Source organism: Limanda limanda, chromosome 10, assembly GCF_963576545.1.
Source record: "Limanda limanda chromosome 10, fLimLim1.1, whole genome shotgun sequence".
In the NCBI taxonomy this organism is placed as follows: Eukaryota; Metazoa; Chordata; class Actinopteri; order Pleuronectiformes; family Pleuronectidae; genus Limanda; species Limanda limanda.
This window is the reverse complement of record NC_083645.1, coordinates 6703063-6718276: the sequence shown is the minus strand read 5'-3', so window position 1 is coordinate 6718276 and position 15214 is coordinate 6703063. Positions and strand designations below refer to the sequence as shown.

At 40.6% G+C, this 15214-nt stretch overlaps 1 protein-coding gene across 1 annotated transcript in view; it reads right to left on the bottom strand.

Moving 5' to 3' along the window:
- Nucleotides 1–782: 782 nt before the first annotated feature.
- il1rapl2 (interleukin 1 receptor accessory protein-like 2) overlaps nt 783–15214 on the bottom strand; it is a 300837-nt gene continuing 286405 nt past the window's right edge. The window contains exons 9-18 of the mRNA XM_061080135.1: nt 14019–14159; nt 13114–13174; nt 11957–12066; nt 5561–5706; nt 5286–5363; nt 5080–5196; nt 2994–3116; nt 1312–1551; nt 1120–1150; nt 783–871 (exon numbers count right to left, since the gene is read on the bottom strand). Coding sequence (XP_060936118.1) covers nt 783–871; nt 1120–1150; nt 1312–1551; nt 2994–3116; nt 5080–5196; nt 5286–5363; nt 5561–5706; nt 11957–12066; nt 13114–13174; nt 14019–14159 — 1136 coding nt within the window. The remainder of the gene's footprint in view (nt 872–1119; nt 1151–1311; nt 1552–2993; nt 3117–5079; nt 5197–5285; nt 5364–5560; nt 5707–11956; nt 12067–13113; nt 13175–14018; nt 14160–15214) is intronic.

Genomic DNA, 15214 nt, shown 5'->3' with positions numbered 1-15214 from the left:
GTGGACTGGTATTCCAAAATCATTGCTTGAAATCGGCCTTGTTTCCTGACAAGCCACCTTATCAAAGGGTAGATCAATATTCGGAGACCTCAGTCGTCAGAAGGTTGACTGGCATTCACGCTACGTTTTGCTCTTCAGTCGACTGGAGTTTAGCACAGCTGGTGTGCAAGCAGACTGTGATCACCAGATATTTGGGCTCCGAGGTCCAACACGGCAGCTTGTTTGACAGACACAGCTCCATAGACTGTGGATTCATCGTCATCGTTTTAGTATCCTGGAACTTTTCATTGACTCTTCCAGTTCATTATAAATACACGTCCGTATCTGTCTATAAACTGCTGTAAAATCCATTGGACCAGGCATGTAGTATAATATTATTCATTCCATTTTATCAAATGGTCGTGGAAACACATCTTACAAACCAGTTTGTATCAGTCTGTAACCAGTTGGTAGGTCCAAATCCAGTTTGCAATGTTTGTATAGATTTTACAATCGGTATCCATCTGTTTGTGAGAAACCTCCAGCCATTGCACCCAACCACTGTGAATCTGAGCCTTTTGCAGTCTTTAAGAAGTCCTTCATTCACAGCGCGGGATGAAATGGCCCAAACTGAGTTCGCAAGCAGTCCACACCCAGTCTCTCCTGACAGCAAGCCTGTACACAGTTCAAAAAACCCAATGAAATCCAGTCGAACAACCAGTCTGCCAAAGTCCAAAAGCCAGTGAAAAAGCAATCTGTAAAGCAGTCTGTATCCAGTACCAGGTGAGCACATCTACCAGATGTCAGAGCTTAGTTCTCTGCTGGTGAGAGGTACAAAGGTGCTGTTCAGGTGGAGCTCTGGCTTCTTCCCAAGCGTACTGCTCTGAGGTACCTGGGAAACACACAACACAACAGTGATCAACAGGAATCTGCCCAAAACCACAAGTCTTAGACAAAATACACAATTAAAGAAAAAGAAAAACATGCTGCATTCTATATTATATACAGTCATGCATGCATTGTATTTCACCATGCCTCATAAAGGACAAATAAACAGATATATGGCAACCATTTCCCAGTCTGTTAGAATAAATAAACATTTGAGGTTTTCTTTCTACATTTTCTTTTATCCAAACAGACCTCTTGTTCCCCAGTGAGCTTCTCTGAACCCCTGGGGAGAAAAGAGGGGTTTTATTTTCAATGGGTTTCAACTCATCGGTACGTGCACACAAACAACAAAAAAAGGCGTAACTGTGCAAATGTTGGATGCAAAACACTAACTGAGAACAACAAAAAACACAGAATAAAAGTTGCACTTTATTTTCTCCAAACCTGTCCATTCAGTAGTGTCATAGGGATGTTGCAATAGACGTGGCGCCCCCCGGGTCCCAGAGTGGAGAACTGCACGGTGGAGGGAGGTGGGAGAGGAGGTGACATGGAGGATGGCGGTGGGGGGAGCTGGAACTCATAACTGCGACAGAAATGCCTCATTTGGGCTGATGTAGCTGTGTGACCCCCTCCAATTGGCAAGGTCATCTGGTTGTAGTCCGGGATCTCTGTCGCCAAGGCAACCTGTGGTTAAAAAAAAAAATATTGGCTACAGTACAATGTTATTCCAAGAGGGAATTCAACTTTATTTTAGCTTGTACTGCTGTCAATCTGAAGGTTTTCAGACCTAACTGTGGAACAATTAAGCCCCTTTTCTTTTTAAGAAATGGTCTGAAGAAAGAGAAAACTCATCTTTGGTTCCGACCTCATAAAATTAAATAAAGGCCATGCAGCAGGTTTAGTCGCAGTGGGAGCTGTGGTCTGATTGGGCTAGAATCTGGTCCCACCAGTGCATTGCCAGTGCACCCAACTCTCTCTCATACTTACACCAACACTTACTTATGGACAGAGGCCCTTTACTGGTCCAGTCTAGGTCACATGTTGTTGGACCAAAGCACTTTTAAGCACTATTGTTTGCAATGAATTTTTAATGACATGCCACCCGCCTGCAGAAATTCCATTACAAAGGGATAAATAGTAAAGCAAGTGTAGGTTGTGTTAGTAGGTACGGGGGGTTTCCTTTCACATTTTGTTGCGTGCATTGACTATTTGCTTAACTGGCATATATTCTTAAAAGTGAAACTAATTATTTATTAACAATGTATTTACTTCCAACTTTGGAGAAGACGGTACAGTTCCAACAATATTTATCTAGTTTAACGATTTCTATATAAACATTTGAGCCAGTTACACTAGGTTGAAATCTTCCACAGCAGTTCATTGGTCATCTTTTTCATTTCATTAAGGCCTTTGCAGACTACACACAATTTGTCCCGCAATTATTATGGACATCACTGACACTTTCTGAAGCTGAATTTATACAATACAAGCTTTGACTTTTTGTTTGTGATATTGCTGCTTTTCATTTTTTCAGACCAAGGTTGTTTTTTCCAAGGTTTTGCTTCTCACATCTAACCAATCAGTTGTTAGAGAAGTCCTATCCAGTCTGATATAAAGTTAAGTGGCTGATCTATTTGATGAATTTGCCTTTTGACATTACTCACAGTTATTTTTTGCTTCAAAGGGATCTGATGTTGATACTGACTTAAATTAAATATTCAACTACTAGAGAAAAAAAAAAGGGATATTGGTGCCAGCGGTTGCAGGAGTTCTTAAAACTGCCCTGAAATACATCCTGATGTGGCTGTGGTACAGTTTAAGTTCCGAAACCATGAAACTCACCAAAAATGTTCTTCTGATTGAGTAAAAGGACCAGATCATCATCTCTTTATGTTGACTCCATCTTCAATTTTATATGACATACAGTATTTACTGTTTAGGTAGTAGAATCTTAATAAATGATCCATACAATCCAGCATCTGTCTGTGTGATTTTGCCATTTGTTTTTACATGTTAAGGTGGAAAGGTAAGAAACAAATATTGCCCATCATCACTAGCTGAAATCACTGGTTTCAGAAACATGCAGCCTATAAACCTTTACAGTAGTTTGAGGTGAAACAGCCGACCTGATGATGCCCGTGGCGATTTTCGTTAGGGGGCACCAGGGAGGCAGAGGTGGTTGTCATGGCGATCGTGGAGACAGTGGTCTGTAGGTCACCGAAGAGGCCCTGTTCACCAGCGTCCATCACCTGTTAGGAAGCACAATTAAATTGTGTTGGTTGAGATGATCCTTAATAAACCAATATAGACACACACATGTATACACACTTAATAGAACATCTCATACAGTATTCTACAGCAGCAGATACTACAAGAGCAACAGATGTGTATTACTCCACAGATAAAAAGTGTATTTCTTGAAACATTTCCCACCTGTTGCCTCGCACACCTCATGTCAGTGAGGATAAAACCTAAGGTGCTGAGTAAAGCACAATTTAAAAAAATTTAAAAAAGGTAAAAAAACATATTCATAGTTTGTGTCATTTTCTCTGAACCCTTCAGTGAAACTTATCTAGGTAGAGTTTATGTATTTGGTTCATGTCGTCTCTGACACTGTCCATTATTCCAACAAGATGGGAAACAAATGTCCAAAGGGATTCAGGCAGTCTATAAAATGCCATCTGCCAAGGTCTGAGGTGGTGAGGGTCAAAACACACTGATACACAATGATAACACAATGCAACACAATGATAGCCATTCATTGACTGTTGCTGAGTATGATGGATCGCCTGAATTCTTCACTGCTCTTGTGCAATTTCTTAGGGAGTTAGGAAGTGTGTTCCTTAGCCCATACACTGATGGGGAACTTCACCTCTTCTTGTCTTTGATGTGGTATATCAGACTTTCCATGCATGAATAAGTGCAGACTATCATATGTCAGTGTCTGTCCACTTAAACTCACAAGGACCGGGACACCAGTGTTGTTTCATGTGGGTGTTTTTTGACATTGTTTAAGTTTGAAAAGCATTTTTTCCATAAACGAACCAAAATAAAAGAGTTGATGTTCCAAAGTTTAACGTTAGGGTTAGTAATCCAGATAGCAGGCCACACTTTGATAATTTAAAACTGTTACACTGCCTTCTTTTCTTTTTGTCAGATGACTTAATGTTTTGATGGCAATCGGGACGTGAATAAAGATTTCAACAAATAGAAACAAAATGTTTTAGAAACAAATTAGCAACCCGACATTAAACTGTGCTGTCCTATATTTAAATAACAAAAACATGCTGCGATTGTAAAACGAAAAAAAAGGTAAATTGCAAGCTAAGAGAGAACTGGTGTATGAATACACCAAATACTTTTGCACTTTTAACGTGTACTGTCATTATCACTGTCCCAGTTCTACAGCATCTATTGTTACAGCACTACAGGACATAAAGGTTCTATCCTTTTCACGGCTCACTCTGTAGTGGCGCCTCTCTGATTTCTTTCCAGTACCGAGCAGCAGGTGAACATCTCTTTGCTAATCAGGCCATATACCACCTAAGGTGATAACACATGGTAGAAACGGACACGTTTTTTTCTGTTATGATTCCAATTTTAATATATTAGCTCATTGGGCATTTCAAAGGCCATCTGTTTGTGAATGTTTGCAACCCAAGGGAGCGTAAGTAAATATGCTAAATCCACAATGTTTTTCCCGAGCTCCTGGCCTTACCATATGTATAATGTATAAACTATATATATGGTCTGTGAGTAGCAGGTAAGGGATTCCACTACATGGACACATTCATGTGTTTTCAAACCTATTTTATTCTCACAGTCACAGTTGGCTGTAGAGAAGAATAAAAATGCCCCCTGTCCAATTCTGCAGTGTTTCTTTTAGTTGCTTATGCAAACTTTTGTGGTTTTGCTCAAACAAACAGTGTCATTGTGTACATCCATCCGTCTATACAGGGTAATGGGAGGAGCTGGAGCCAATCCCAGCTTAAATTGGGCAAGAGGTGTGGTATACCCTGGACAGGTTGCCAGGGTAACACATGATCAACATAAAGACACAATTCACACTTACATTCCCACCTACGGTCAATTAAGAGTCTCCAATTAATCTAACCCAACTCTGCATACATAGAAAAGCCTCACAGACATAGGGAGAACATCCAAACAAGGAATCTGAATTGACTTTAGCCTTTTGTTAACAGCAGTAAATACCTGGCGTCTAGACAAAGTCTCTCTGCGTTTAGCAGGCATTTCGTAGACCACCTGTTTCCAAAACTTAGAGGTGAGCTCATTGCTTTTAGGACCCCTCCACTTGATGATGGATAAAACCTGAAGAATAAAGAAGAAGAATAGAGGTGAGGAGTTTTTCTTTTGAACTGGTGTTTGAAGACACCCACGACTTCCCTTTCTTTCTGTACCTTGATGGTATGTTTAAGTGCTTCAACCTCTTGGTAGTTGATGACATTCTTCAGGTCGGCACACTCTATCATGATCACCTGCACACACACAAGCAGAGATGTAGAGGTGTTTGAGAAAAGAGAGAATATGTCCATGTCCGAGCAGAACAACTCCTCACACCGTTCTCATGGTTCAAGGTACGTCAAAACTTCCTTGAATTGTGCAATTAAATCAGAAAAGCTGATTACACACTGTGTCTCTCGGATTGATTTTCTGTTTATTTTGTTATCCACACCTTGATCTCCCCGGTAACCAGCATAGAGTGGAGGCGTGTCTCTATCTGGAAGATACTCCACCCTCTTTTGGCGACAAACTCTGGAGTCAACACGATGATGAGGCGTCTGCTCTGCTCCACGCTGCGAGCCAGGTCCTCAATGTAGGCTGGGAGAAAGAGATATAGAGACAAAGAGGAAAGGATGGAGTGAAAAGAGAGAAGAATTGTTATTCAGAATGAAGTAAAGAACGAGCATTAACTAGGGCAGTTGTGAGCGGCCACTGAGTCTTGCAACACGAACGCATGGCGCTCTCATATGGAAAGTCCACGGGCCCAAAAGGATGAATCCTGGTTAAATTGCACATAAACAATGTACAACTGCTGCATGTGCACACTGTCCTGCATTGAATATCCCTGTCCTTACAATTTTACTAGGGTGAAACAATGGAAGACATAAACATAGTTTATGTGCTATGAACAGAACAGAAACATAACTTTAAAGCAAACAACAACAAGCTGTTAAGTTGGCACGTCCTTGAATCCCTTACACTCTGTTTATGTAGCTTATATAAACTAGAATTGCCCTCAGTAGAGTTCATACCCACACCAAGACGCAACAGTCCCCCAATAAAACCATGTTTAAATTAACTAAATCCAGATTTTAATTTGGATCTGTACCAACGTGAACACAGTCTTGAATATCAAGATCCATGAGTGAATCTTTGAGAAATCAAAACAAAAAAACGCTGAAAACATTCACAATTATGTTGGCGGCCTACCAGCCGACACCAGGGAAAGATTCTATACATAGACAAATTCACAAATAGTTAACTACTACTGACAAAACAAGGTCATAACGTGACATGAGATGAGATATCAGTTTGAAGAGCAAAATTACATTAAATGACAGCAGGAAGCATTTTATACGCTAATGTTAAAAACATATTTGATCTACACTGATCTTATATATGGCCTAAAGTTAATCATTAAAGCTTGAGATAAAATATGTTTGCTGTCTTGCTCTGTAATTGTTAGATATAAATATAAGTTTGAAATAAAGCTGTTCCAACAAGAACCTATGGAAAATGAACGTGCTATTATTTTGTTTTATTTTCATTCTATATTCTTACTAGGATCTTGAGAAAAAAATGTGCATTAGAGAGATGATGGTTATTGTGTGTCTTACGCATGGAGCCAGAGCCAGAATGTGGTCAACTAAGCTTAGCATCGGAGCTAAATTGTCCTAACGAAAATGTAAAACTGTTTATAGAGGGAAGAATGTTTCTTGCTAAACAATAGAAGGGTGCAGTGGACTATATAGCATCCTGAAGTGTTAGCACACAGCTGCTTGGTTCGTTACATATTGTAAATAAGACAAACTTAGTGTTGTTGCTGTATATTAATGTATTTGTGACTTAAATATGACAAATGAATATGAAAGAAACAAAAAAAGAGATTTGGGGTAAAAGCTAAAACAGCTTCAAAAAGAAAAGGCAGGAAAAAGTGGAATATGATTTTACATTAGCATACATATAAATCTCCGAATATAGTATCTGCCTGCTTCCTGCTGGCTGCATCCTTCAAGTCATTTTGTCCATAAATGACAGCGGAGATTGACAGGAGTGTGTGGAAGTGTGACAGAAATGCTTGTGCAAGGTTTTTGACTCTGACACAGCACAGTGAAGTCACTCTTAAAACGGGGGGGGGGGGGGGGGCAGGCAGCGTTGTGCTGATACACCAACTTTAGCTTTCAGCGAGAACTCAATGAGGGCAGGTGATGAGATGCGAAAAAGTGAGGGGATCTGAGGTGGAGCTACTTTATGTGTCAATACAAATATGTATCAATATGGAGCCAAAGGAGTCCACTGCACTGCTCGCAGAATGTTCCTGCTGATCCTCGCTGGGGTGCTGGTGCTTCATTTCAAGCCTGGTGCAAGTTGTCCCCTTTCCATTTAATTATTTGTGACACGCTGGATGTTTTCTGCACCGTGCATAGCTGAAAATGCTCATTATTTTTAAAATGTTGGATTTACTGAGAAGCTCTGTGTGTTCCGTGAACAACCGATTGCCTCTCTGTGTGTGTGTCTCTCTCTGCCGCCTTCACCATCTCTTCACTTGCTAACTAAATTAATGACAGGGACTCTCTGACAACAAATTGCAATTTCACGCTCAATCTGAGAGGCACAAATAGTCCAAAACCTCCCCACATTCAGTCCCAGTCATATTCTTGCTTTTCTTTTTCTCACTGCATCTTCTCCCTCTCTCCCTCCCATCCTTTCCTCCTCCCGCTCTTCATTTTTTGAAGGACCATGTAAATGAATTAACATAAAACAACAAAAAACAGTGATCTTGTCACCCGCCTCTTTCTCTTCCTGTTGTTTGTTTCTCGCCCTCCGGTTCATTCCGGCAGGCTAATGGAGTGGATAATTGAATGGTGTATTTTGGGGTCGCATCACCATGTTGCTCTGTCAATGGCTTTGGTGAGCAATGAAGAGGCACCTCGCTGAGTCTGTTCTCCACACGTAACCTTTAGTTCACACGCAGCACAGCCAGTGTGTGTGTGTGTGTGTGCGTGTGTTGGTATGCACAGTGGACATTTGTATTTACAGAGGTTTTTGGGGCACTTGGATGAAGCCTCAATTTCGGAAGACATGTGACTTCACCATCTTCTCTCAGCATGCAGCGTGTGTGTGTGTTTAAAGAAGGCATCATTCTGGCTGAGGGCAGACCATAGAGCGTGTGCTGATTCATTATGAACCTTACTTAAGTCAATTTATTTATGTATTTTAGGGGGAAATGTTAAGTAATGCAGAGAACACACATTAGTTTCTTGCTTTCTAGCCACATTATAAAACTACATATGTATGTACAACATTATTCTCTTGACGTTTTTAGGACAAGATGAAAAACATTTTGTCAACAAAATGTTAATACACAGTGGATAATGGCTCAATATTTTATTTGGTTTTATAGGTAACCTGGGACCTCACAGACTATTGATATGTTTTCCCTGGTTTTATTTAAAGCAGGGGTCTCAAACTCAAATTACCTGGGGGCCGCTGGAGGCAGTGTCTGGGTGAGGCTGGGCCGCATCAGGTATTCCACAAAAAAAAAACTTTGCTAAAAAAATCCAAACTTCTCTAATGTCATTACTAACAGTTATTTAACTTCAATGGGTTCTTCTGAACATGAATAGAATATTGAAGAACACGAACAGTTCTTGTAAACATGGCTTCTCTTGCCTACTTCTTGCTGCCAGAGACCTGGCAGCGCTTCCTCTCACATAGCTGAGCCACATTTGGCTTGAGGGAGGAAGCAGTTGAGACCCTCAGTATGGCTTGAAGATGATCATCAGTAAGCCTGGACCTGTACCTGGACTTATTGAAGTTCAAGGTGGAGAAGAGCTTTTCACACAAATATGTGCTCCAAAAAAGGCACATGGTCCGCTTGAACATTCGGGAAAGCTCAAGGAAGCTGGGGTTCAATTCTCACAAAAATTGCCCCAGCTTGTCTTCCTTTCCACTCACCTCCCTGAACTTGGCTTTGAGGTCAGAGTTGCACTGCAGGCCAATGAGCTCCATTTGAAGCACAGGAGGGGCATCTTGCACATCAAAGGAGAAGGGATCCGCAAAATTTTTGTAAAAGTCGCTCTGTGCGTCTTGAAGTCTGCAAATCTATGATCAAATTCCTCCTGTAGCCTCACATTTTTCTATACATTTTTGTGCTTACTTTGTGCCGGCGTGTTGGCTTGCCTGCGTTCTGGGACTTATTTGAGCAGATCCGGTACCTCTCGTATCGAAAAAAATATGAACATTAAAAAAAGTTTTTTAAGAAATGATTAAAATAAAATATAACAATATAATGTAATCACTAGAAAATTACGGAGCCCCTGTTGACATCGGTGGATGAATAACTAATTTGTGGCCACGCAATAACAAGATAATCTAATAAATTATATATAAAGCTTTCTTAACAACAGCATCACAATTTCATAAAATAATAACAAATGCAGACTTCTAAGATGAACCAAAATAACTAGCACATCGTCATGTACAGTCCGTGGCTCGGTGCGTAAATGTCACCACCAGAGGATGAGGGAATTTAAATCATTAAAATTCATCCACACATATCAGGTGTAAATAATAATGTAAAACAGCCCAGACTGTAAAATGTAGATATTAGCTCAATGACGTGTTATAAACTGCTGCGGTTTAGAATAATCTGTCTGCGTAAAGAAGCTCCCAAAACCTCACAGCGCAGCGTGTGCGTAAAGGAGCCGTGGTGTCCCTTGAATTTGCCTTCAATTTAACAAATTGTGTGTGTGTGTGTGTGTGTGTGTGTGTTCCGTTCCGCTGGACACAGAAGTCGCCTTTGCTCAAGACGCCACTTTATTAATCACTGACATAAAGACTGACACCGTCACTGCAGTATAGCCTAAATAAGTCCCACTGCATTGTAAGTGGCATGTGTGTGCTGTTTTAAGCGGCGTTTTATGTGCGTTCCGGGACCTGTGCTCGTCGTACCTGCGCTGTGATATGTACTTAGCGTTCCGGCACCTTGTGATTTATAAATGAAGCACTGGATACATCATGACCTGCGCGAAAGAGGGCAGAAAACTATGAATTTCACCCTCCTGCACCGCACATCCAAAGCCACTCTTTTCTCTCCCGGCTCTCTCTCTCACTCACTCTCACACGTACACACACACACGACCCCGCCCCCCATGTCACTCACTTACATGCTGCGTTCACTGGTCAGGCACACAGTAGGAAACCAGAACATCATAACATTGTCCCACACAGCAGCTAACAGCGGAGCTGCTACAATGTTTGTGCGGGCCGCACTAACATTAAACTTTCATATTAAGGTGGGGGCCACAAAATATCGTCCCGCGGGCCGCAATTGGCCCGCGGGCCACGAGTTTGAGACCCCTGATTTAAAGCATAGTATATTAACATATATTACACATTCAGAGAATAATATGGGATGGATTTGTAACCAATATCATATCAACAAATGGTGGATATACACTGTGAGTAAATTCCATATGAAAAATATTGTTAATATTTGATATGCTAATGAACCCGCTCTAATGTGTGCCATACTCGTCTTCAGTATATCCAACACTACACTGACTGGAGTCTTTAGGAAAAGATTGTGTTTGGTAAGCAAAAAGCTGAAGTCATGTGATCACGTCCACGCCACGGCCTATGTTCCTTTAGAAGGCTTTTGACAATTCAGGATTTCTTTTGTCTGGTCTTTGTGAAAAGAAAAAAACCTTCTTCCTGTGGTTTTAATTTCACATCCTTAAACATTGGCCAACAACTGCAACAGTTCCTATTAGAAGCTTAATCCTTTGCAATTGAAGAAATCAAACAAATTTACTACTACTAACTACGAGCAGGGCAAATATATAGTTTTTGGGCTTGGTTTTGTCAACATTCATGCAACTCACTGTCTCTTTCTGAAGTAGTTTTTTTAATTTTCTATTTGTAATCTGTGAAGTCCACTGACTTCTACACTGTTCAGTCATCTCTGTCCTCTCCCTTTGACTCCTCTGCTGCCGAGCTGTGACATTTGGCTTATGAATGTCTGAGGCTTTTGGGAAATGGGGTTTTGTCAAAGACAATAATATTTTCTCATTTACTCAACCATACTTGAAACAAACCACACAACATGATGATGAGAAACACTCTTAGATCAGTTACAATGAGATTTTGATTGAGGTTGTGCAGTGGGTTTTTAAGGAGGTTTTCTGATAATTGTCAGTGGGTGAGTCTCTATGATGAAATGTCAGAGTAAAAATGAAATCAAATATTATTGCAACTTGCAAGATTTGTTTCCCCTCAGATTCGACTGTAAATGCAATTTTACTTTATTTTAAAACATTAACTGAGAGATGGATTGTTGGTGCCTGCATGTGTTTGGCAATAAGGATTACATATTTCCCTCTTCAGCATGTGTCAGTTGAACAGTGTGTGTGTTTGTGCGTGTGTGCGTGTATGTGTGTGTGCTATAAGTGACCTGTACACTACATGGGGGCATTGATGATTATCAAGGTGAAGGCTTGACTTGAGCTATGTTGAGCAAAACAAATCGCATGTGTAGTGACAATGTGCAATAGTGAGAAAATGTGTGTAAGGCACAGCAACATTGTTGTGTTGTGTATCAGTGTGTTTTTGTGGTTCGAGTGCAAATGTTACAGCTGAGAACAGACACAAATGTGTGTCTGTTTGTGAGTGTGTTATAATGAAGACCCACAATCATTCTTATTTCTTCTGACAGAGTGATGAATTCTGGGTATTGGGAGCTACAGTGGCCCCTAGAGAGAGGAGTGAAAAGTGAGTGAGTGTGTGTGTGTGTGCTTGTGCGTGTGCTTCTGGGGGTAGGTAGATGGATGTATAGATGGATACTTACTACTGCTGGGTATTAGATCTCTGTCTGGTATAAACAGCTTGAAGCCGTAATGTTTCTCCAAAACATCTGGCAGGATCTCCAAAGCGAACGATTCCTCATCGCTGCTCATCCTGTCAGAGACAAAGACTTTAACAAACATGGCTCCAGATTCACATTCCAATGCAGGAACATCACTTATTCACTGGTGTTAATGCATCGAATGTGTTCAATATGAATTGATAAATATGATTGACATTATTAAGTCATTCATTGCTTTTGTAATCATGACCTTGCTTCACTACAAGTCGTCCCACAAACCCGACTTATACTGAGAAGCATTTTGTGAGATACTTTTATTCTACTACTCTAATGAGTTGTGATGTGACGTTTACAAATGATCTGATTCTTTTGAATAGTGCTTTGATAAGAATGAAAGGGAACCGAGTCGTAGGCAACTTCAGCCAAATCCTTTCATGCCCACAATTTGCTTCATTAAGCCAGAGGGAAGTGAGCAGCAACAGTTGTGAATTTAGAAAAGTGAGTCTCGCAGGAGGATCTCAGGCAGTGATCAGGCTCGTAAGGGGTTAGCAGATCAAAGACACAAGTGGGAGCCTAATCGTACAAGGCTTTAAAAACAAGCAGTCAAATTGTAAAATCAATTCTACCACTCACAAGTGAAGGGCGGTAAGGATTGATGTAATGTGATAATTTCTCGTAGAACATTTTAAAAGTCAGGCAGCAGCAAGTGCAAGTACAATGCAATTATTTGACGCTAGGCTAGGTAATTAGTTGCGGTTAAAAAAGTAGTCCACACAGATAGAAAAAAGATATCAGACAGATTTGATTCTGATCCAATTCCTCTTATTACACAAACACACAGTAAGTGCCCCATGATGTGACTGCAGCTCTGCACACGATGCACAGACATGAGAGTGTGGTATCACTCTTCTCATTTCACTCTAAGAGAGAAAGTCGTGGGGGTAAAATTACAGTAAAATGTATACTAACACCATTATATTGGAATCAGCTGGTCGGGTAAGAGCAGCATGTGTAAATGTCCGTCACATGATCAAGTCTTTCTCTTGTGCTGCAGTCACTGACAGGTGGTGAGCCAGAAAGGAAAAAAAAACACCAACACCTTAGCTGAAGAGGTTCAAGTGTGCACGGAGATAACTCACCTGCCCAGACAGTCCAGGTCCACTTTAGTGTAGGACAGGTAGCCATCATACTCTTTATTATCTGTGAAGAGAGGCAGCAGGAGAACAACGCATTACTCTTTCTTTGAAAATCACTTTATCACTCATGTGAAGCGCCTGCATCGCATCACCGGTTATATCTACATCTCAGAAATATATTTTCGTGTGATCATCTCTGAAGCCCACTCATATCTTTGACCTTGGCCAACAGCTGAGAGAAGCATGAAATCGCTGGGATCGAAACAGAGAGCACATTTTTATCTTTGTTTCAACTATACATTTAAAAATGCACTGTTTCCTCACATGTAATGATTCTAACGTTACGTGCGTAATATGTTAGACATATGTTCCGAATACTGCTGTATGCCGTTTCTTGACTTGCTCAATGAGGACACTTTCTGATCATTTCAACATCTTGCCTGCAGCACATGTAGCTTGGAAACACCCTGCGAAGAAATCCGACTGACGCAGATCTTTGAGTGAAAATCAATACTTTGAATCAATAAAACCTCACGTCTGTGTAATTTTCTCTCTGTGATTGTTTTATGTAGCCATGATTCATCTGCTCCTATTGATTTGTTAATTTTACTTTTCGATGGGGGCTAAACAAATTAAGCTCATCATTATTTTGTCAATGGATACAAGAATAATCAGCCAATCAACTGAAAAAAAAACTAATGCTGATTTACCTGTGCTTTTTTCCCATCAGTAGCTCCCTTTGACAACAGCGTGGTCTAAATTAAGCAGTAATCGTTGTTGTGTTTATCAACTTGATTCTTTAATAACTTCGCAATGACTTTTCACTTATTTTTGTGTATAGTCAAAGTCACACACACTCGTCGAGTGTGAGCGTTGTGTGCTGCAGCGAGACACTGAACAAGTCTTACCATCCTCAGTTTCATCACTGCCAAAGTGTCTCCTGTAGCAGAGCATGATCTCCAGGTTGTAACACTTATAAAGCGCAGTCAGGACCCCGAGCAGCAGCAATATGACCCCGAGACCACCAGCCAACTCCAGGCGATACATATCTGCAGACCAGTCAGAGAGAAACAGTAAGGGGAGGAGAAGAAGAAGAAAAATCTAAATCTGAAAAACTGAAAATCTGAAAATCTGAAAATCTAAAAATCTGAAATTCTGAAAATCTGAAAATTCTGAAAATCTAAATTTTTATTACAAATAAATCTTACCCCATTCATGATTCTACATTTTAAACAGCACCTTTTATACATAAAATGCAGCTCAAAGTGCTTTAAAACTAAATTTGTCATCAGGAAATATCAAAGAGAAAATATAAAATGTTCTAAATCAAATCAGTTACTCACACAAAGGCCCAATCCCATTTCACCCTTTGGCCCTTCCCCTTTGTTTTTGCGCGTTCACGTGTAATGGGTAGGCTGTCCCAATACGTGTTGGTACGGAGGGGTGGGGGCTCTAAACCCCACAAAACTGAATATTTCAGACCCTAACTTCAAAAGGAGATGCAGGATAAACCTGTATCTTTGCATCGACTACTGATGACGTGTCAGGTTTTCGCGACGACTAATGATGATGTAGCGGCTTCTTGAAGGGCTGAACCAATTCCTAGGGGATGATTTCAACCACCCGGTAGCAGTAGGCTTAGGGCTAAGGGGTGAAATGGGATTGGGCCTAAATCTCTCTCTCTCTCACTATCACACACACACACATACACACACACAAACACACAGAGCAGACATATGAGATGCGTTACACATGAGTTACACTGATTAACTTCAGTGAAACCACAAAACCCGCTGGATGTCAAGAGGTGACTGAATAAGAGCTCAAGTATAATTCTGTGTTTATTCATGTGCTCATGCAACATTTCTCTGTGGACTCGTGGTGTTAAAGTTAAGTTAAAGGTTAAAGGTTCACTATGCAGGAATTCCCAATAAACAGTGACTGGATAGGCTTTATCCTTCTCAATCACTAGAAGTGTGGGTGGTGTATTTAAAATGCACGGATCCTGCTCTCTGGCTGTACTTGAACATTTTTAGGGTGTTTTAAATGCTTTGTTTCTGCCACAAATCAAATAGCAAAAATCTCTGCAAACTTTAAGGGATAG